Here is a 19,438-nt window from a genome sequence, read left to right on the forward strand (position 1 = left end):
TTTTTTTTTTTTTTTTTTTTGAGGCGGAGTCTCGCTCTGTCGCCCGGGCTGGAGTGCAGTGGCCGGACCTCAGCTCACTGCAAGCTCCGCCTCCTGGGTCCACGCCATTCTCCTGCCTCAGCCTCCCCAGTAGCTGGGACTACAGGCGCCCGCCACCTTGCCCGGCTAGTTTTTTGTATTTTTTAGTAGAGACGGGGTTTCACTGTGTTAGCCAGGATGGTCTCGATCTCCTGACCTCGTGATCCACCCGTCTCGGCCTCCCAAAGTGCTGGGATTACAGGCTTGAGCCACCGCGCCCGGCCCAGAGATGGGGTTTCACTGTGTTAGCCAGGATGGTCTCGATCTCCTGACCTCGTGATCCGCCCGTCTCGGCCTCCCAAAGTGCTGGGATTACAGGCTTAAGCCACCGCACCCGGCCTTTTTTTTTTAGATGGAGTCTCGCTCTGTTGCCCAAGTTGGAGTGCAGTGGCGCAATCTTGGCTCACTGCAACCTCTGCCTCTGGGGTTCAAGTGATTCTCCTGCCTCAGCCTCCCAGTTAGCTGGGACTACAGGCAGGTGCCACCATGCCCGGCTAATTTGTGGGGGTATGTGTGTGTGTGTGTGTGTGTGTGTGTTTTTTAGGAGAGACGGGGTTTCACTGTGTTAGCCAGGATGGTCTTGATCTCCTGACCTCGTGATCCGCCCACCTCAGCCTCCCAAAGTGCTGGGATTACAGGCGTGAGCCACCATGCCCGGTCCAAATTTTTTATACTTGAGCCTATACACTCTAAAGCCTGGGAAGAGAAATTGGGCCAGGTAACTTGGGCATATCCTTCCTCTCATACAGCTCCCTAGGCCACAGGACAGACAGATATGTCAGATATCATGTTGAATACTTTGCTATTAAAATTCCCAGATATTTATTTATTTATTTATTTATTTATTTATTTTTCTGAGTCAGGGTCTCGCTCTGTTGCCCAGGCTAGAGTGCAGTGGCATGATCTTGGCTCATGGCAACCTACACCTCCTGGATTCAAGCAAGCCTCAGCCTCCTGAGTAGCTGGGATTACAAGCATGAGCCACCACACCCGGCTAATTTTTGTATTTTTAGTAGAGACAGGGTTTTGCCATGTTGGCCAGGCTTGTCTCAAACTCCTGGCCTGAAGTGATCTGCCCAGCCTAGATATTCTTATGGTTAAGGAATTCTGTAGTTCTCCCATCTGACTGCAAGTCTCTAGAAGGAGGCCCAAAAGTGAGAAGCATAAGCTAGGAGAGAGAGTTCATCATTGTTACTGTTTGTGAACAAAGGTGCCCTCCAGACCAGTAAGACTGTATGCTCCATTAGGGTAGGGACTGAGCCCTGAAATTCTCTCTATAGTTCAGTACAGTGCTGAGCACACTACACTCAACAGAAACTTCATTTTAAAATGATTTTATTTATTTTTTATTTTATTTTATTTTATTTTTTGAGACGGAGTCTCGCTCTGTCGCCCAGCCTGGAGTGCAGTGGCTTGATCTCAGCTCACTGCAAGCTCCGCCTCCCGGGTTCACGCCATTCTCCTGCCTCAGCCTCCCGAGTAGCTGGGACTACAGGCGCCCGCCACCCCGCCCGGCTAGTTTTAGTAGAGACGGGGTTTCACCGTGTTAACCAGGATGGTCTCGATCTCCTGACCTCGTGATCCACCCGTCTCGGCCTCCCAAAGTGCTGGGATTACAGGCTTGAGCCACCGCGCCCGGCCTTAAAATGATTTTAAAAGGCCAAGTCCTCCCTTGAAAAGGTCTGTGGGGGATGAAACAGGGAGAGGTTTATTCTGGGGACTGCGGTCTGGTGAGAAACTAGGGTGGCATGAGAGTTTCCCTCTGAAGAAAGCATCTCCTAGTAAGACAAATGGAATTTCCTAAGCCCCTTCGTTCCTTTCTTTGTAGCACCTCTAGGACACTGAAAAAGCATCCTAACATGCTCAAGGCAGGATAGAAGACGATCCTCTGGCTTGAAAGACTCAGCATCCAGTAGTACCTCACTCTCCATCCAGTGATCTCCACCCCCCAGAAATGTGCTCTCCTAAGTTCTTTCCTCCATTGGTAACGCCTACTCTCCTTCCCCAAGGCATTTGTTTTGTTGGCTGATTCCCTTTGGTAATTGGTTTGCCGCTCTGTTAGGAGTCATTTCCTGTGTTTATTTCATTATACAAGAAAAAGAGAGAGAGCTCTTAAGTGGACCAAAGGGATAAGGAAAGGGATGCATGTTTTCCTGATGTCCAACATGCAGCAAGTCCCTTAATCTTTGCCCTTGCCTTCCTGGTGCTGTTGCCAGGCTGAGACCCTGGTTGGAGGAACAGTGCCTGCAGCTAGAGCAACTAAGGCAGCCTAGGATGACTGCCAGGATGCATGAGGGCTGCCAACACCAACTGCTGGGGAGATGATTGTCATCCCTGTGGAGGTATGGAGAAGGTTGGTGGGGGAAGGTGGAAGAGAGGAAATAAGGCAGAGATGAGCTCAGGGCCCCCAGAGAATGGAGCCTTTGTGTGGGGTACAGATGAGGGACAAGGGGGTGATTGTGTGGGAGGGCCGGAAGTGCCACACAGACTGGCACCACCATAGCCAGCACCAGATTCACCCTTCTCCTGCTCTGAGAACTCCCTGTGCCTCAAGGAGCCAGTCCCAGACATGGTCAGGGGAAGCAGGGTATGCCTGGACACTAAAGGATGGGAAGGTGGAAAAGCAGATGTATAGCCGGGGGAAAGTGAAATGTATCTCCACATTACCCCAGACCCAGGGAACAGGAGGCCGAAGGAAAAAGACAGAAGCAGCTTTTACTATATTTACATCCAACAAAACTTCGCAGGAACAATCCTTATTGCACAGGTCAGGACCTGGGTGGGTGAGGCATTCCCTAAGGTGGATGGGCAAGAAAAATTAGGACTGGAGGGGGTACCAGTTCTTCCTAAGGGGAGCTTGAGACTCCTCTAGCTCCCAATGCCTGACTTTGAAGGAACTACAAACCACCGAACCATGGTGCCCTATTTCCTTTCCCTTTCTCACTCTCCATAAGAACCTCATAAGCAAGGGGGCTGTGGCTCCAGAATAAATAACTTAAAATAAAATACAAATACTTTAGGTAGAAAGGCATGGAGAGCCTTGGGCTCCTTCAGCAACGTCAGGGAAGAGGGACCATTATTGGTGGAGAATGACATCCCTACCTCCCATTCAGGGCAAAGGCTCAGTAGCTCTGCATCTTTCCAGTTGTTTTTTAAAACAAAAACTTCTAAAATGACCAGGGCAATGCAGATCTGTGGTTACCCTCCCTGGAGGGGAGTTCCTGGTATAGGACAAGGGAAGAACAGAGCTGTACCAACTCCCCCCAGATCTCCCCCAACATCAGCACGAACAAACTGGGTAGGTTGGAGATGGGGGAATCAGGACTTTTGGTAACAGTGGATCCCTCTTCCTGCTGTCCTCACTTGGAGCCTTTGACTGGGCATGCTTCCCAGCCTGTTCCCAACTCCATGAAGGGAACATAGAAGCAGGTTAACTCTAGAATCCCTTCTCCCTCAGTTCCCCACCCCAGGCTGGAGAGGGAAGCTTAAGAGTCTCTAGCATTCTGGAGGTGCTCCAAAACATTTTCGGCAGTCAATGGCCTTGGGAGTGGGCATCTGTGCCCGCCGCTGCCTCAGCTCCTCCTTGCCCATGCTGCTGGCCAGCTTGTTAAAGGCAGACTTGTACTTCTTATCGAAGGCCACTAGGGAAGAAGGTGGAAGTCAATACATTAGGACCCCAGCCTCCCACACCTGGCCTCAGATCCCTAAACTCCTCAGCCCCTTGCCTGCTCCCTCACCTATGTCCACGTGGTCCTTGCCCAGAGCAGCCATTGTCAGGAATAAAATCTCACGGTAGATTCCCCTTTAGTGGAGGCAGAAGTGTATGAGCGAGAGAAAAGGGGTGTGGAGCCCCGGGACAGGTCAGGGACCACCCCGATGGTAGCACCATACCTCTGCAGGTGCAGGCCAGTGGGTGGGGGCCCTAGAGTTTCCAGCAGGAGCCCCACAGCCTTGTGCACTTCATTGAGTCCAACATGGCGCAGCACCGACTCCAACAGTGCCAAACTAAGGGATGCAGGTACTGGGCCTGGCCATACCACCCGCTGGGGGATCTGGCCTGGATGAAAGGAAAGAAGGCCACCAGGATCACTGAGCCCTCTGGGTATGGGACCCACCCTCCCCACCCAGGCCAAATACCAGACTCACTGTGGACCCTCCAGAGCACATAGAGAGGTGGGCAGCTATTGGGGTCAGGGGTCAGTACATCCCACAGCAGCCGTACCTGAACAGAGGCTGGATCAGGGGTTAGCCAAGGAGATGGGGCCTGGGGGAGCCGAGATAGGGGAGACAGTTAGGCCCAAAGAATGGGAGGCAGAGGACAAGAAATGGACAGGTGATGCCAAAGAGACAGAGGGCCATTACAGGACACAGCCAAAGAGAAGAGGGAAAGGAATTCTCATCCCCCACAAGAATGTAAGCTCTTGAGAGTGGGACTATTTTGTAATCTGCTACATACCTAGTGCCTAAAACCGTGCCTGGAACATAAAAAGTACTTAATACTGGTGGAATGAATAGACAAATATGAATTAATCGTTTTTTTAGGTACCAGGCTCTACACAAGATTGTCCACACACCAGCCCAGTCAGATAGGTGCTTTTGGCATCCATTTTACAGATGACCAAACTGAGGCTCAGAATGGTAAAGTGAAAGGGCCAGGATCCAAACTAGGTGCAGCAGCCTCCAAAGTCTGTGCTTTTTTTTTTTTTTGGGAGATGGAGTCTCGCTCTGTCGCCCAGGCTGGAGTGCAACGCAATCTTGGCTCCCTGCAAGCTCCGTCTCTCGGATTCATGCCATTCTCCTGCCTCAGCCTCCCGAGTAGCTGGGACCACAGGCACCGCCACCATGCCTGGCTAATGTTTTTTTTTTTTTTGTATTTTTAATAGAGATGGAGTTTCACTGTGTTAGCCAGGATGGTCTCAATCTCCTGACCTTGTGATCTGCCTGCCTCGGCCTCCCAAAGTGCTGAGATTACAGGCGTGAGCTACTGAGCCTGGCCAGTCTGTGCTCTTTGTACAGTGCCAAGGACACAGCAGACAAATGGCTGAGAGATGAGGAGGGAGGCACATGGGGGCACTGACCTGGGAGTGTGAAGGCCCATCACAGGAGGCCAGCACCAGGCCTGGTAGAATACTGGGCAGGCGTAGCCGTTGGAAATACCACAAAAGGTTCCAGAAGATGATGGGGTGGGCAGAGGGCAATTCAGGCAACGCCAGCACCTCACTGCCCTCGTTCTCTACCAGCGACTCCAGCTCCTTACGCAGCACCAGGGGGCTCAAGTATGCCCATGCCCCACTCTCAACCCGCCGGGAGGATCCCTATCAGACACAAAGGGGGAGGGCAGTAGAGGGCATGTACATCCCCGGAGCCTCGCCTCCCCTAAGCCACCACATCCAACAGCTTCTGGGATGCCCCTTGCCCTCAAGGGCAAGAGATGTGCCCATCTCTCCCTGGCACCCCACAGGCCCCACACAGGGCAATAATCCCATTCCTCATGCCCCTTTGGCCCAGTTCTTACCCCCATGTGCCCGTTGCAGAGCTGGGGCTCATCCAGAGCAAGGCAGAGCCTGCGGTCACTGAGCACAGGGCCAGGACCCCCAGGGACAGGAGCATCTTTGCTGCCACTGGCATCAGCAGACTTGGGGCTGGGGACACTGCAGGGGGACAGCAGCAGGGGTCAGCTCTTGGACCTTCACCTCCCTATCCCACCCACAGCACTTGCCCTGCCTTGGGCACCTGGGCCGGGAATCAAGGGTCTGGACACTGAGCAGGGGCACAAAGGGGCAGGCGCAGAAGGGGCAGGTTGTATTGAGGTTAGAGTCATCAGGTGCCCAGCCAGCCATGATTTCCTCATCGTACACCAGCGAATCACAGGCACGGCACAGGGAGCAGCTGGACAGCAGAATCTGTGGGCAGGGAGAGCCGGGAAGTAGGCCCTGTCTGGCCACCAGCACTCTGGAGCCCATGCCCCTTCCCTAGCCCCTCCCGCCTCCTCCCCATCTCCTGCCTTTGACAGGGTGACTGTGTGCTATGTGTGTTCAAGCACATCTGTATGGGAGGGGTTATCCTCACTTCCAGGGAAGGTGACTGGAAGGATCCAGGGGTGTCACTGAGGCGCTCTGAGGAATGGCGAAGACTCAGGTTACTGAGAGAAGATTCTGAGAGGTCCCACTCACTGCCCAGAGAGGCTGAGCTCTGCCATGACATGAGAAACCATGGTCAGCCAACCCCATGCTCTTCCACCCAGGAAGAGGAGGTGTTTCAAGCACCCCTCAGAGCCCCTTTTAGGGCATTCTTCCAGTCATAGCCCCTCCCCAAGCCCACTAATGCTAAGGCGTCTGAACCCTCCTTCGCTGGCTACCTCGGAGGCAGTGGATCCAGGGCGCTCCCGGGGGTGCAGAAGACTGTCCATTGGGCTGCGGCGGGCTGGGGGAGGCAGGTCAGGAGGCAGCTCAGGTGGGGGAATGCGGGAAGTGGGGGGGTGGCGGGAAGGAGTGAGCAGCTGTTGGAGGCGGGCACCCAGCCCTCGTCGGGGGGTGCCTGCCTCATCCTGTCGCCCACCAGCCTTGGGTCCCCGCCCACTTAGCCCTTCCAGGGCCTCAGTGGACTGGGCACTCAGGGCTGAGCCTGAGCCCCCTGGGCTGCCTCCAGGGACCGGCTCCTCCCCCGTCAGGCTCAGGTCTGAGAGACTTCCATCGTGCCAGGGCACAGGTGATCCTCGGGGTTCCAGGACCCCCAAGGCCTCTATCACTGCAGCACAGAAAAGAATGAGGGAAGATGGACCCCAGCCTCTGCACCACCTTCCCCTTTCCTGAGTAAACACAATTCCTGGCTGCACAAACTCTGGTACCACAACCCCCACCATGATGATATTCTGGGCAGGATTCCCTGAGAATCTATAGCACCCACCACAGAGGGCCACCCTCCACTATGTTTCTGGTCTTCCAAACCTCATTAGCAAGTGGTTAGGAAAGTTGACTGGGGAAGTGGGGGGAGCCAGACAAGGGCACTCACTGTGGGCTACACCAGCCTCCACAGTGGGCTGTGCCCCTCGGGCACTGCCCAGGCTACCACTCTTCACCAGGCGTCCAGGGGGTGAGGCCGGGTCTCTCAGACTTCGCCCAGCCCAAGTAGTCTGGCGCTGAAGGGGGCGAGTAGGGGAAGGGCGCTCCAAATAGGGCTCTAAAAGACGAGAAGGGGTTTAGAGGCAGCCAGCTAGGAACCCAGTCCCCTGTTCCAAAATAGAGCTCCTTAGATGGACCTGGGTTTGCAGGGTTCCTCCCAGGCAAAACTTTATCCCTTTCGTGTTTGTTTTGTTTTGCTTTTTGAGATGGAGTCTTGCTCTGTAGCCAGGTGGAGTTCAGTGGCACCATCTCAGCTCACTGCAACCTCTGCCTCCCGGGTTCAAGTGATTCTCCTGCCTCAGCCTCCCGAGTAGCTGGGACTACAGGTGCGTGCCACCACACCCAGCTAATTTTTTTATCCCTTTTGTTACCAGTCAATTGTAATTTATCAATCACCAGAAACCCAATACCAACCATTAGACCAGCCCCAGCTCTCTATGCCTTTCCCTGCCTGAACCCAGTTACTCCATCCCCAAGCCTGTCTCACCAGGCCCTACCCACCTGCCTGGGAGCTGCCTGCCTCTTGAGGTGCTGACACCTGCTGCTGCTGCTGCTGCTGCTGCTGCTGCTGCTGTCGCCGTTCTCTCAAGGGCTGGCGGAACTGAGCAGCCCCCAGGACGACATTCCGGAGCTTGGCCCAGCGCAGACGCCCACCTGGTGTGCCAGACGGCCACTTGCTTTCTAGCACAGCCTACCAAGCACAGTGCCCATCAGGATGGCCTACTTTGACACCCTAACCCTGCCTCATACCCACTCCCTGTCCAGGAGCCCCAGGGACCGCCCTTCCCCTGCAGATACCCTGCCTAGGACCGTCCAGCCAATGGCTTAGCCAGGAACAAGAGCCCAGAAGAGACAGTAGGCAGCAGCTGCCTCCCAAGGGGCTTAGAAGAAGCCAGAGGCAATGGAGAAAATTTGTATCCAGACCTTGCTACTTAGAAATATAAAATATATGGCTCTGAAGAAATCATTTCATTTATTTGGTCATTAGTTTCCTCATCTAAAAAACAGGAGGGAGTTTAGTATCATGGCTAAGGGCCTGAATTCAGGAGATATGGATATGCCTCTGCCCATATTCCTTTTTCTTTTTTTCAAGACAGAGTCTCACTCTGTCACCCAGGCTGGAGTGCAGTGGTGCAATCTCAGCTCACTGCAGCTTCAGCCTTCTGGGTTCAAGTGATTCTCCTGCCTCAGCCTCCCAAGTAGCTGGAACTACAGGCACCCACCACCATGCCCAGCTAATTTTTGTATTTTTAATAGAGACAGGATTTCACCATGTTGGCCAGGCTGGTCTCGAACTCCTGATCTCAGGTGATCTGCCTGCCTCAGCCTCCCAGAGTGCTGGGATTACAGGCGTGAGCCACCACACCCAGCCCTGTGCCCATATTCTAACTCCTTAACTTCTTTGCTGCAGGACTTTGGACAAGTTACTAACTCTCTACAACCTCATCTCCTTGTCTATAAGATGGGGATAATGATCATCCCACCTCATAGGGCTGTAGTGAAGATAAAATGATGTAAAAGGTGTGATGTGTATGGACCTGTGCCTGGTTTAGCGGCTAATGCTATTAGTTGTAGGCAGAGATGTCATGAGTGGGAATCAAAGCTGAGAAACGGTAGGTGCTAAGGCACCACAGGAGTGCAATGCGGATGGCAGTGGTTCCAGGACCTAGGCAAACGGTACCAGCCCAATCTCCAAGGAGCAAGGGGAGCAGCAGCAGTCTCCCCAAACACACCCTGGCACAGCTCGCATCCCACCCGTCACCCCAAAGTAGGTACCTTATTGTAGTAGCCATAGGTGATGGTGTTGGGCACAATGCCTGCCTGCCGCATCTCCAGCATGACCCGCACAGACAGCACAGGCTGCCCATAGTGTGAGCAGAGCTGCATCAGTACCCGGTAACACACCTGGGCCAGGAGAGGCACAGGACAATGGGAGGCTCACTCCCAACCAAAACCAAAGTCTCAGCAAGCACCCTCTTCCAGCCTCCCCAATTCTCACAGACATCACTGGCCCCTGGCGGGTCCTGGGCTACCTCAGAGCCACCCACCCTTTCTGCTGACGCTGCCACCCTACAGTCTCCACTGCTATACCCTGAACATGCTTATTCACTCAATGAATGTTTATAGATAATCTGCCCAGCTCTGGGGATCTGCAACTTCTTTCCTTAGTCTCCAAGTTTCCCTCTCACAGCCCTCTCCGGCTGCACAAGGCTCACTGGGCCTGGGTGTGAGCATGGCCACATAGATTGCCTACCTCATCAGGGAGCACCACCTTGCCGCTCTCCATCTGGCGCAGCACATGGTAGGCCGTGTGCAGTGCCTGCACCCGGGAGGGTGCCGAGCGCACGTAAGCAGGCAGACACAGGAACCACAGCCCATAGCAGTGCCCCAGCAGGCACCGGGCCCACAGCTCAGGCACAGCTGCTGACTTCTGTGCCATCCGCTGTGCAACCTTCATCTCCTAGGTAGGACAGGGAACACATCAGGGTGAGTACAAGTCTTATTTATTTATTTATTTATTTATTTAAGACGGTCTTGCTCTGTCACCCAGGTTGGAGTGCAGTGGCACAATCTTGGCTCACTGCAGACTCGGCCTCCTGGGCTCAAGTGATTCTCCCACCTCAGCCTCCCAAGTAGCTGGGATTACAGGGACGCACCACCATGCTCGGCTGATTGTTTTGTACTTTTTGTAGAGACAAGGTTTTGCCATGTGGCCTAGGCTAGTCACAAACTCCTGGGCGCAAGTGATCTGCCTCCCTCAGCCTCCCAAAACGCTGGGATTAAAGGCGTGAGCCACCAGGACAGACCCTAAAGTGGTGTGGGGAGAAGTATCACCTTCTCTGAGGAAGGATCTGTGCTCTAAGGAGGAGGAGGGATGCTGTATTCCATAGGCTGCAGCCCTGCCTGGAGCCCCGTGCAGAGAGGCTGGCCCTTAAGCATGGGCGGGTGCCCTAGAAGACATGGCCAGTCCCTGGATTCCCAGAGTGCTCAGAAGATGAAGGTGATGACGATGCTGATAATGACAGTGATAATAGCAACTAATGTTTATACAGGCTTGCTTATGTGTCAAGCACATTTAAACTTCTAACAACCTTATGGGTTAAGTACTATTGTTATCCCCATTTTGTAGATAAGGAAACTGAAGCAGCAGCCGCCCTCAGCCTGATCCAGGTCCCTCAGTGCGGTCCACCCACTACTTACCTGTTTGGTACGGCGAGGAGCAGGACTGCTGGGGGCGCTACGTGAAGGGCCTGGCACAGGCAGGGCCCCAGGCTGCTCTTGAAGAGACTCAAACAGCTCAGCCCGTAGCTCTGGGAACCCATCGTAGCTGGAGGGGCAGAGAGAAGAAACATCGGGGCAGTCAGCACAGGGTCAAGCAAGTTGGACTGGACCAGTCTATGGGGCCCTGGAACATGTGAGGGGCCAAGAGACTCTCACCAGTACTGGGGAGTGGATTCACTGCCCTCTGGTACGGGAGGCTCCTCGGGAGGTGTGATAAAGACAGTGAGCTCACTTCCTGACAGCTCCTCTAGCTCCACTAAAGGTGTCGGCTCAGGCTTCTCCTGCTCTGGGTGGACCTGGAGAAGGATTTTGAGAGAGCAAGTGTTGAGATGTTGGACACAGAACAGAGCCAGGGTGTCCAGACGATGGCATCTCCCAGGAAAGCTCATCCATAGGGAAAGAGACACAGCCTGGGAAGATGGAGTCAGGAACCGGAGGACAGTAGGTTACATGTATGGGGCCAGCTGTGTATGGCTGCACAAGTTGTGCACTGGATAACTCCAGGAGTGCCATCCCAGTCACAGTCAGGATATAGAGTTGTGTTTAAAATGTCCCTGGGGGCCAGACACAGTGGCTCACGCCAGTAATCCCAGCACTTTGGGAGGCCGAGGTGGGCAGATTACTTGAGGCCGGGAGTTCGAGACCAGCCTGGCCAACATGGGGAAACCCTGTCTCTATTAAAAATAAGAAAATTCGCTGGGCATAGTGGCGCGCACCTGTAATCCCAGCTACTTGGGAGACTGAGGCAGGAGAATCACTTGAACCTGGGAGGTGGAGGTTGCAGTGAGCCACTGCACTCCAGCCTGGGAGACAGAGCAAAACTCTATCTCAAAAAAATTTTTAAAAAATAAAAATAATTAAAATAAATAAATAAATAAAACAAAATGGCCCTGGGGTCTACAGCCATACCACCCTGAATATTCCTGATCCCGTCTAAAATGGCCTTGGGGCAACAGAAACAATGAGGGAGAGAGCAGAGGCCAATGAGCACACAGAGAAGGGACAATACCTTGTCAACACAAGAGTCGAAGAATTCCAGGGCAGCATGGCGAGCAGAGCCGAAAGAGCACTCCTCAATGAACTGTGAGAACATCTGTGTATGCAGCAGCTGAGAGTAAAGTTTGTGGCTGGAGCGTTCCCGAGATTTGAGGAAGCCTGAGGGGGATGAGAATGGGGCAGAGGAGGGGTGTGACCAGGGCTCTCCACCACAGCCATAGCTTTTTTCAATCTCTTCTTGGCTCCCTGCCCACTCAGGCCCAAAGCCATCATCTTTTGGACCCTCTGGCACAACTACCCTAATAGCAAGTTGACCGGCTGAGCAGCCCCAGCACAATGGCCCTAGAGAATCCCTCCCTTTGTCTGCCTGTACCCACTGCCTCAGGCTGGGTGGTCTCCAAGGGCAGGGTCCCTGCACAAAGCTTTGCCCATGGGGTCTGCTCACTACAGGGATTACTGTGTCTACCCCAAGCCCGGGGCTCCAGAGGGCAGGACCACAGCTGGTTTCATCTTTATACCCTGATTCCCCCCAAGACCAGAAGAGTGAATGGCTCAAAGCAAGTGCCCATAAAAACATTTGCCTAGTGAAGGAATGAACAACGGAGTGGCTCCCAGTCCCCTCTGCCTTTCTGACAGAGCCCAGCCCCTCGCCGCCTCCTCCCGTGATACCATCTCCAAGCAGAGACAGGCCCTCTGTACCCTGCAGGAAGAAAAGGTTGTCAACATCACGAGCTCCCTCGGAGGGGGCCTGGGTGAGTGGGCGCAGGAAGACCCGGTAGCCCTTGAGCAGACAGGCCATGAAGCGGAGGAAGGCTCCTTGGACTTCGCGTTCCAGCCGGGCCCTGCGGCCACACACTGCCTCGTAGTCTGTCAGTAGGAACTCCAGGGATGCCTCCTCCTCAGGTCCAGTGTATGCTGGGGGCCAGGGCAGCCTGAGAGTCAGGGCTGGCTCCCAGAGCGTTAGCCTCAAGTCCGCTCTCACACCTCCATCTCCACCTCCAGCCTCTGACAGAGCTTGCACCAGTAGCAACTGAAGCATTACCTTCAACTAACAGGTTCAAGCTCAACATTTCCCACACGTTCAGGAATACTGTCTGCCCTTCCTTCTAGCTTCAGTTGGAATTAGAATCTCCCTCAGTTCTACCAAATGCAGTGCTAACTCCGCTCACCTCCTCAAGAAATGTCTAGCTCCCCACAGACCTCTGCAAACTGGAGGTTTGAGGCCAATGACAGTTCCCAGCCTCCCTCCCGACCCCGGCTTCTCACTCTGGTCCAGCTGCTGGTACAGGTTTGTCAGTGTGGCCAGCAGAACCTTGTAGGGTCTGCGGGGCAGGGTCCGAGGGGAGAGGAGCTTCTTCTCCTCAGTCCTGTGAGAGAAGCATAAGGGGAAGGAGGAGTGGCGAGGCTCCGGGATAGGGTGACAGGGCTCCTTGCCAGCCTCCCTCACGTTGTGCCTGAAGCTCTTTTTGAGCCCGTAGCACTCCACACGCTAGCCCATTCCTGCCCACCACCCTGCAGTCCCCAAATGAGACCCAGCCTCTTACTGGAAGAGTGTGTTGGTATCAAGGTCGACACAGATGACATCAGCAGGCGGGTCATGCAGATCAAAGTAGCTGGAGTGGATACCCACAATGAAGGGCACTGGGGCACTCAGCACATCTGCCAGCACCAGCGGGCACAGAGGAATGTAGGGGCACTGCCAGTGCAGTGGGAAGATCATCTGAAGCACCAGGCAGTGAGAACCAGTGAGCAGGGGGTTGAGGCAGCAGTGGGGGGCATAGAAGAGAGAGAGAGGGCATTGGCCTTGGGGAGTTGGTGCCTGTTGAGAGAGGCTGTTGGAAGTAGGCTCTAGAGAAGAGCTCTTGATGGAAGCTATGTGTCCCTGCAGGCTGTGCCCAGGGAAAGGAAAGGAAGGAAAAGGGAACAGTCCAGGCAGGGATAGGGGCACCAGAAAGAACCATGGTTCTGGGGAAGATGGGCCAGGCGGGGCGGCACTCACCGAGACGAGGGCCTCGCAGACGCTGGTGAGCAGGTCTGGCCGCAGCGAGTGGACCAGCAGCTTGTGCTCTGTGAGCACAGCCAGCAGCAGTGTGATAGCCAGCTCAGGGCCCAGGCTCTGCAGCAGCTGCAGGAAGCTGGCACCACTGCAGGCAATGCCGGGGTGGGGAAAGGGTCACCAGGAGACCCTGGGGACCCTTCCCCAGATGCCAGGTACAGCCACCACCTGGACCCAGCCTGCATAAACCTCAATAGCTGCACCCACCTGCCCAGCACCTACCATGTCTTTGGTCATTAAAGCTCCCCTCCCCATAATCTGAGCATATACCTGAGGGGCAGGGGCGAGGATACAGGCTGACAGAGGAGCAAGTTGTCATAGGGAGACATCTGGGAGGGAAGAAGAGCTATGGCTCAGGGTAATGATGCCAACTCCCCTCCTTCCATCAGCCCGGCCCCAGCCTCAGCTCTCACCTGCACTAGGATGCGGGGTCTCTGTGGGGAAGGGAAGGGCACGTTGTGAATGAAGTGGGAGATGTGCCTGGGGGACAGAGAAACAGGTCAGAGCATACTCCCCATTCCATCCCTGTCCTCCCTCCACATTTTCTGAGCTCTTTCACCACTTCTCAAGAACCTTATTCCTTCCTGAACCCCACTTTGAGACCTGTTATGAGCCAACAGAGCCTCCATTACGCATATAATTTCCGCAGATCAGAAAAGAAATCCTCCCTGGGCATACACAGCCCCTTGCCAGGACCTAACTAGCAAGTTTAGACTAGATTTCAGGCCCTGCTCCCCTCCTCAGCCTGTGGCATTTTTACAATGGATAAACTGTACAACCACACACTGCAGCCCTGTCCCTTACCCTGTGCCCAGCCCTCCCCCACGCACATCTGAATCTCTCCCATCTCTCCTGGCCCCCTTATCCTTTCCTAACTCCTTCCCAATGGCAGAGGAGCCATGCTCACGCTTCCAAGGGCAGGCGGTGGGGGCCTGAGACGGAGTAGCGGTAAAGGAAGGTGAGGAAGGCGCGGAAGGCAGAGAAGGCAGGCCAGCGGGACAGCACGGCGATGGCGCGCCGGCTGCGCACAGCTCTGCCCCCCAGTGCCCGACCCCGCTCCACGGCGCTCAGCAGGCCCAATGCCCGTGCCTGTCGCTCTGACAGCCTGGCCCTTGGGAATGCCTCGTAGAACTGCAGGGCGGCACCATACACCTGGCAGGGGGCAGAGAGGTGGTCAGGCAGGCCCTGCATAGCCCGGACCCCTTGCCACGCTCCACACACCCACCTTATCACCAGCTGCACCCGTGAGCACAAAGGTGGAGAAGACAGGCACGGGGTACTTGGTCTGGGCAGGCCAGCACTCGATAGTGGCCCCCATGGGCAGGCAGAAGACGGGCACTGACTCGGGCAGCGGGAACGCCTCATTGTCCTCCTCCGGGTAGCGGCCCAGCAGCTCTGCACCCCCAGCAAAGTTGGGGGTACCCAAAAGGAGCAGGGTCCATCAGACTCCACGGGAAAGGAACCAGGGGATCCCAGAGAAGGCCCGAGTAGCAAAGAAGAAGTAAATTCCAGGGACACTTAAGGTGCCTGCCAAGAGGCACCAGGGCAAAGGGATATAGGGTCACAGGATTGGAGGGATAAAGGGGCCACTCACCTGCCTCGTACACCAGTGTGTTGGCCTTCGCCAGGCCCACCTTATAGCACAGGTACACTGCTGGGCCCCACTACCCCAGAAATGGCAAGAGACAAGCAGATACATAGCTAACAAAGATTTCTGGGGTCCATTTTCTTTCTACCACCCCTAAATGTTCTTTTGTCTTTAAAGCTCCCGTTAATGCCAGTACCCCAAGACCAGAGTTACCCCTCTGGATCCACCCCTGTGGTCAGAGCCTTGGTCCTGGGATGCCCTTTGTTCCCAGTGTCCACACCCACTCTTACACCAAGAGGGACCAGGTGTCAGCTCTTGACCCCACTCACCATGCCAGGGTTGAGGTTGCGGTGCAGCCGGCAGTAAGTATGGGGAGTGCCCTCGCCCTTACTGGGCAGCACCAGGCAGAGGTCGGTGATGCCCAGGGCATGCAGCCCTGCCCCCTCTGCTGCCCGCCGATAAGTGAGGTAGGTGCGGGGGTGCCCAGGGCCTGGAGGGGCCAGGTTTGCTGAGTGGCTGTAGGGTGTTGTGTCAAGCACTTGGAAGCCAGGCTTGGGACGTTCCTTCCCCTCATACAACACCCTTAGCACAGAAAGCAAAGAGAGATGTTGGGAGGTCAGGGTAGAGGACAAAGACCCAATCCTGCCAGATCTGCCTACTTAACCCCTTGAACCTGCCTTGCACCTGCAGTCTTGTCAAACTCTAACACCAGGGCCCACCTCTTCTTGCTGAACTCTGCCCTCCAGAATCCTGTGCCCTTTCTTTGGCCTTTGGCCTTATTTTGTGGTCAGCAACAATCCTGCATGACTTCTATGGCTCTCATACTCATTAATAAACACTAAGAGTCAGCTGGGCACGATGGCTCATGCCTATAATCCCAGCACTTTGGGAGGCTGAGACAGGTGGATCACCTGAGGTCAGGGGTTCAGGACCAGCCTGGCCAACATGGTCAAACCCCATCTCTATGAAAAATACAAAAATTAGCTGGGCGTGGTGGCACATGCCTATAGTCCCAGCTACTCGGGAGGCTGAGGTAGGAGAATTGCCTGAACCCAGGAGGCAAAGGTTGCAGTGAGCTGAGATAGCGCCACTGCACTCCTGCCTGGGTGATGGAGCGAGACTCTATCTAAAAAAAAAAAAAAAAAAAAAGTAATACAAGCTACTACTGACTGACTCTGTTAAGTCTGTCACATGGGTTATCTCATTTAATCTCGACCATCCTATAAGGGTGAATGATTTTCCCCATTAGGTAGATGAGGAAAACAGGCCCAGAGGGGCTCAAAAACCTACCTAAGCTCTCAGAGCTAGCAAGGAGCAGCACTAGCACATGAATTCGCATCTGTGAGGACTAAGTACATACAACTTCAGTCCTTCCTCCCTGGCCTCTGGCCCACCTGGCTTCCATCCCCATTGCCCTTCCCTTGTTCCATAGTCCTAGCTCTCCCTATCTCACTGGAGTCCCTCCCAGCCTCCCCTGGTGCCAGCATGGGTAGGGGCACACACCCCAGCTCAACAAGGGGGGGCTTGTCACGGCCCCTGCGGTAGCAGATGACGGGTTGAGTTCCACCCAGAAGCCCAGCACTGAGTTCCAAGGGGTGGCCCCCAGCGGAAGTCTGGATGCATGTGTAGCCCTGGGGCACTTCCTCGCCCAGTGCCCTAGCGATGACTGCCACATCTGTGATGGGCTCAGCTGGCCGGGGAGGGCGCAGGGGCCCACTGGGTTCAGGAACCCACGTTTCCTCAGGGATGGGTGCTCCGTTCCCTGCAAGCCCAGCTACTACGAAGTAATCCACCAGCCGGGGGGGCCGCTCCTCCGCCATGGCCCCCCCCTCACTCACTGCATCTGGAATGGTCAAGTGGGAGAGAGATGAAATGAGGAAGGCGGGGGATGCCATGGCAACCAGGGCGCCCTCTTACTCCCCTCCTCTTCCTAATCCTTCCAAAGAAAGGCAGGATAAGGGGTCGGCCAATCCTGAACTCTCCCCCCTATGACATCACTGCCCACAACAGCTTCTTAAAGAGACCAAATCCCTCCCACTTAATGGTCCTGGCACTCCCCTCACAGAACCTCAACTCCACCACACACAGCTAACCTGAGCTATGACATCACATTGTCCATGTGTCCCTTTTAAAGGCTTGCCAGTTATAACATCACAGAGATCACAATCTTTTTGTAATAGCCTTCCACGACATCATTCATGCTGGCCATGACATCATACCAACCTTTCAGTCTTTTTAAGGGTTTCTGACCTTCCTCCTCTAGTTATGACACCATAAGAACCATGTGATCCTGCCAATGTTCTTAAAGAGCCCACTCCTAGGTTTTTAAGAGGACCCCACAGGTTTCTGAGAAAGCCCACAAAACCCAAGCTTAAGAGTCTTTTCAACGAACCCAAGTGTCCTTTCTCCTAGCTTAACTCCACCAATCTGGCCCAAAAACCAGTGTTCTCACACCTCCAGGATCTTCAGGTAGCTCATTAGATACAAAGTGGTTGTGGGAGACAAGTCCCGGCCATCCCACACCCTCCACCATGGAGCCCAGAGACACAAACAGGCCCGCAACAGCCTAGTTCTCACCTGCCTCCATGGCCCAACCCTGGGGAGTAGGAGCCCCAAGGGTCCTGAGGCGCCCCAGGGTGCAGAAGCTGGGAAAAAGCCTGGTGGGTAGCTTGCAGCAGGGGCCCGGAAGCGTGGGGGGTGCTTCAGAGGGGAAGGGAGGTTACTTCCTGAAACAGTGGAGGGGAAGCTGCAACTCAGAGGAAGTCAGCCTATGGGTGTGTGTGGTAGTGGTGGTGGTGGTGGTGGTGGCGGTGGTGGTGGTGGGGTTGCCATTGAAGGTGCCAGCACAGCATCATGCCAAGTTGGAACCTCAGACTATAGGACCCTGAGCAAGGCAGGGCAGAGAAGGCTCATAATGGTTCCAGGATGTGCAGTCCTACTAACCTCCCACTGTTCCCCAGAGAACAGGGAATAAGGAATCTCATAGAGCCAGGCTGGCTGTCTTCTTCACCTGGCCTCTGGACACACACACACACATACACACACCAACCCCAGCTAAATTTAGACTCCACTTCTGGGAGGTAAAGCCAGGAGTCAGCGTCAGCCTCTTGATTTAACTCTGGGGCATAGACCTGTCCCTCATCCACTGAGGGCGAATGGGAGCCCTATGCTCAAGGCAGCAGGCAGAGGCCATTAGGTGGGACCTTCTGAGGGGCAAGCGGGTGGCACCCATCCGCAGGACCTGGACACCGGGGCCTCCCCTCACCAAGCCAGGGAAGAGTCCCGCAGAAAACAGCTTTCTCCCTGGGGAAGGCAACGGGCACAGGGCCCACTCCGGGTCCTGAGGCTCGCGTGCTGGGTGACGGGAAGTTCGGGTTGGGGCAGAGGGCGCGCCGAGGGGGAGGTGGCTATGGAAGGAGCAGGAGGGCAGAGAAGCCTGCGCGCCCGCGGCCGAGGACGTGACGGCAGCAGCGCCGGCCGCCGCGTGACCCAAGCGGGAAGGAGGGCGGCTCCGGCTCCGGCACCCATGGGAGCAGGAGGGGTGCAGGAGGCCGGGCACGGCGAGCTAACTGCGGGCGGTGCCCTCCCCTCCACTTTCACTTCCCCAGGAGAGAGGAACCGGAACCAGATGTGCAGCGCTGGACAGCAGCTGGGGGCCATCCCCCACCCCGCCCGCCGCCCGCGCTCCCTCCTGCCCGTCCCCGCCTGCCGCCCCGCCCGGTCCAGCCCCTACCTGCCTGTCCCGCGCTTCCCGGCCGGCCGGCCCGCTGGCGGGTGGCTCGGAGGGCGAGCTGGCGGGCCGGCGGGCAGCGGGGCTACCCGGCCCCGGACATGGCGCACCCGACTTGGGCGCCGCTCCCGCCCGGGTAGTGAGTGAAGGAAGAAGAGGCGGCCGAGGACAGCAGGGCGCGGGGCGCCGCGGAAGGAGATCCGGGCGGTCCCCGCGTCCCCGCCGCGCTGCGCCACGCGGGGACTGTGCTGCCGCGCTGCTCGCTCGGGCGGCTCAGTCCTCCCAGCTCCCGCGGCGCCGGGGACCCAGCGTTCCTCCGCGCGCCCCGCTTTCTCTACTCCCCCCACCACCGCTCCGGGCCGCGGGCGCAGCCGCTACCCCCACCCCTCCTCCTCGGCCGGCGGCCGTGACCCAGGCAAGCGTCTGCCCAGCGCCCAGCCGCCTGTAGCCCGACCCCTGGCGGCTGGGAGGGCTCCCTGCACCCAGGTAGCTTCCCACCATCCAGCCAGTGCGGCAGAACACTGACCCCAGGCGACCCTGAGGTCCGCGGCGCGCTCCCTTCCCGCCTGGGTGCTGCAGTCAGATGT

At 55.9% G+C, this 19,438-nt stretch overlaps 1 protein-coding gene across 9 annotated transcripts; it reads right to left on the bottom strand.

Annotated features, from left to right (window-relative positions):
- Window positions 1–2,773: 2,773 nt before the first annotated feature.
- Window positions 2,774–19,271, bottom strand: DENND4B (DENN domain containing 4B). 9 transcript variants are annotated; one of them, XR_003306745.2, is made up of 29 exons: window positions 18,855–19,243; window positions 17,699–17,847; window positions 16,625–16,964; window positions 15,451–15,703; window positions 15,128–15,197; window positions 14,759–14,928; window positions 14,441–14,685; window positions 13,947–14,013; window positions 13,804–13,862; window positions 13,477–13,621; window positions 13,022–13,197; window positions 12,744–12,844; window positions 12,177–12,392; window positions 11,491–11,636; window positions 10,638–10,777; window positions 10,401–10,527; window positions 9,454–9,660; window positions 8,976–9,104; window positions 7,701–7,890; window positions 7,090–7,257; window positions 6,437–6,825; window positions 6,148–6,270; window positions 5,812–5,981; window positions 5,594–5,729; window positions 5,157–5,393; window positions 4,301–4,342; window positions 3,970–4,135; window positions 3,816–3,880; window positions 2,774–3,719 (listed from the first exon to the last, which is right to left on the bottom strand). XR_003306745.2 is itself a non-coding variant. In XM_023213810.3 (29 exons), exons 2-29 carry the CDS (start codon window positions 17,706–17,708, stop codon window positions 3,574–3,576), a joined length of 4,509 nt encoding a protein of 1,502 aa, XP_023069578.2. In that variant the 5' UTR covers window positions 17,709–17,847; window positions 18,855–19,241; the 3' UTR covers window positions 2,774–3,573. The 9 variants fall into 9 exon arrangements, 5 of the variants coding, with proteins under 5 accessions (XP_023069578.2, XP_026303141.1, XP_026303140.1 ...); XM_023213810.3 differs by having other exon boundaries at window positions 4,225–4,342; window positions 18,855–19,241; XR_004229108.1 differs by having other exon boundaries at window positions 3,548–3,719; window positions 6,083–6,270; window positions 18,855–19,245.
- Window positions 19,272–19,438: the final 167 nt, after the last annotated feature.

The sequence above is a fragment of the Piliocolobus tephrosceles genome, chromosome 1, assembly GCF_002776525.5.
Source record: "Piliocolobus tephrosceles isolate RC106 chromosome 1, ASM277652v3, whole genome shotgun sequence".
Lineage (NCBI taxonomy): Eukaryota > Metazoa > Chordata > Mammalia > Primates > Cercopithecidae > Piliocolobus > Piliocolobus tephrosceles.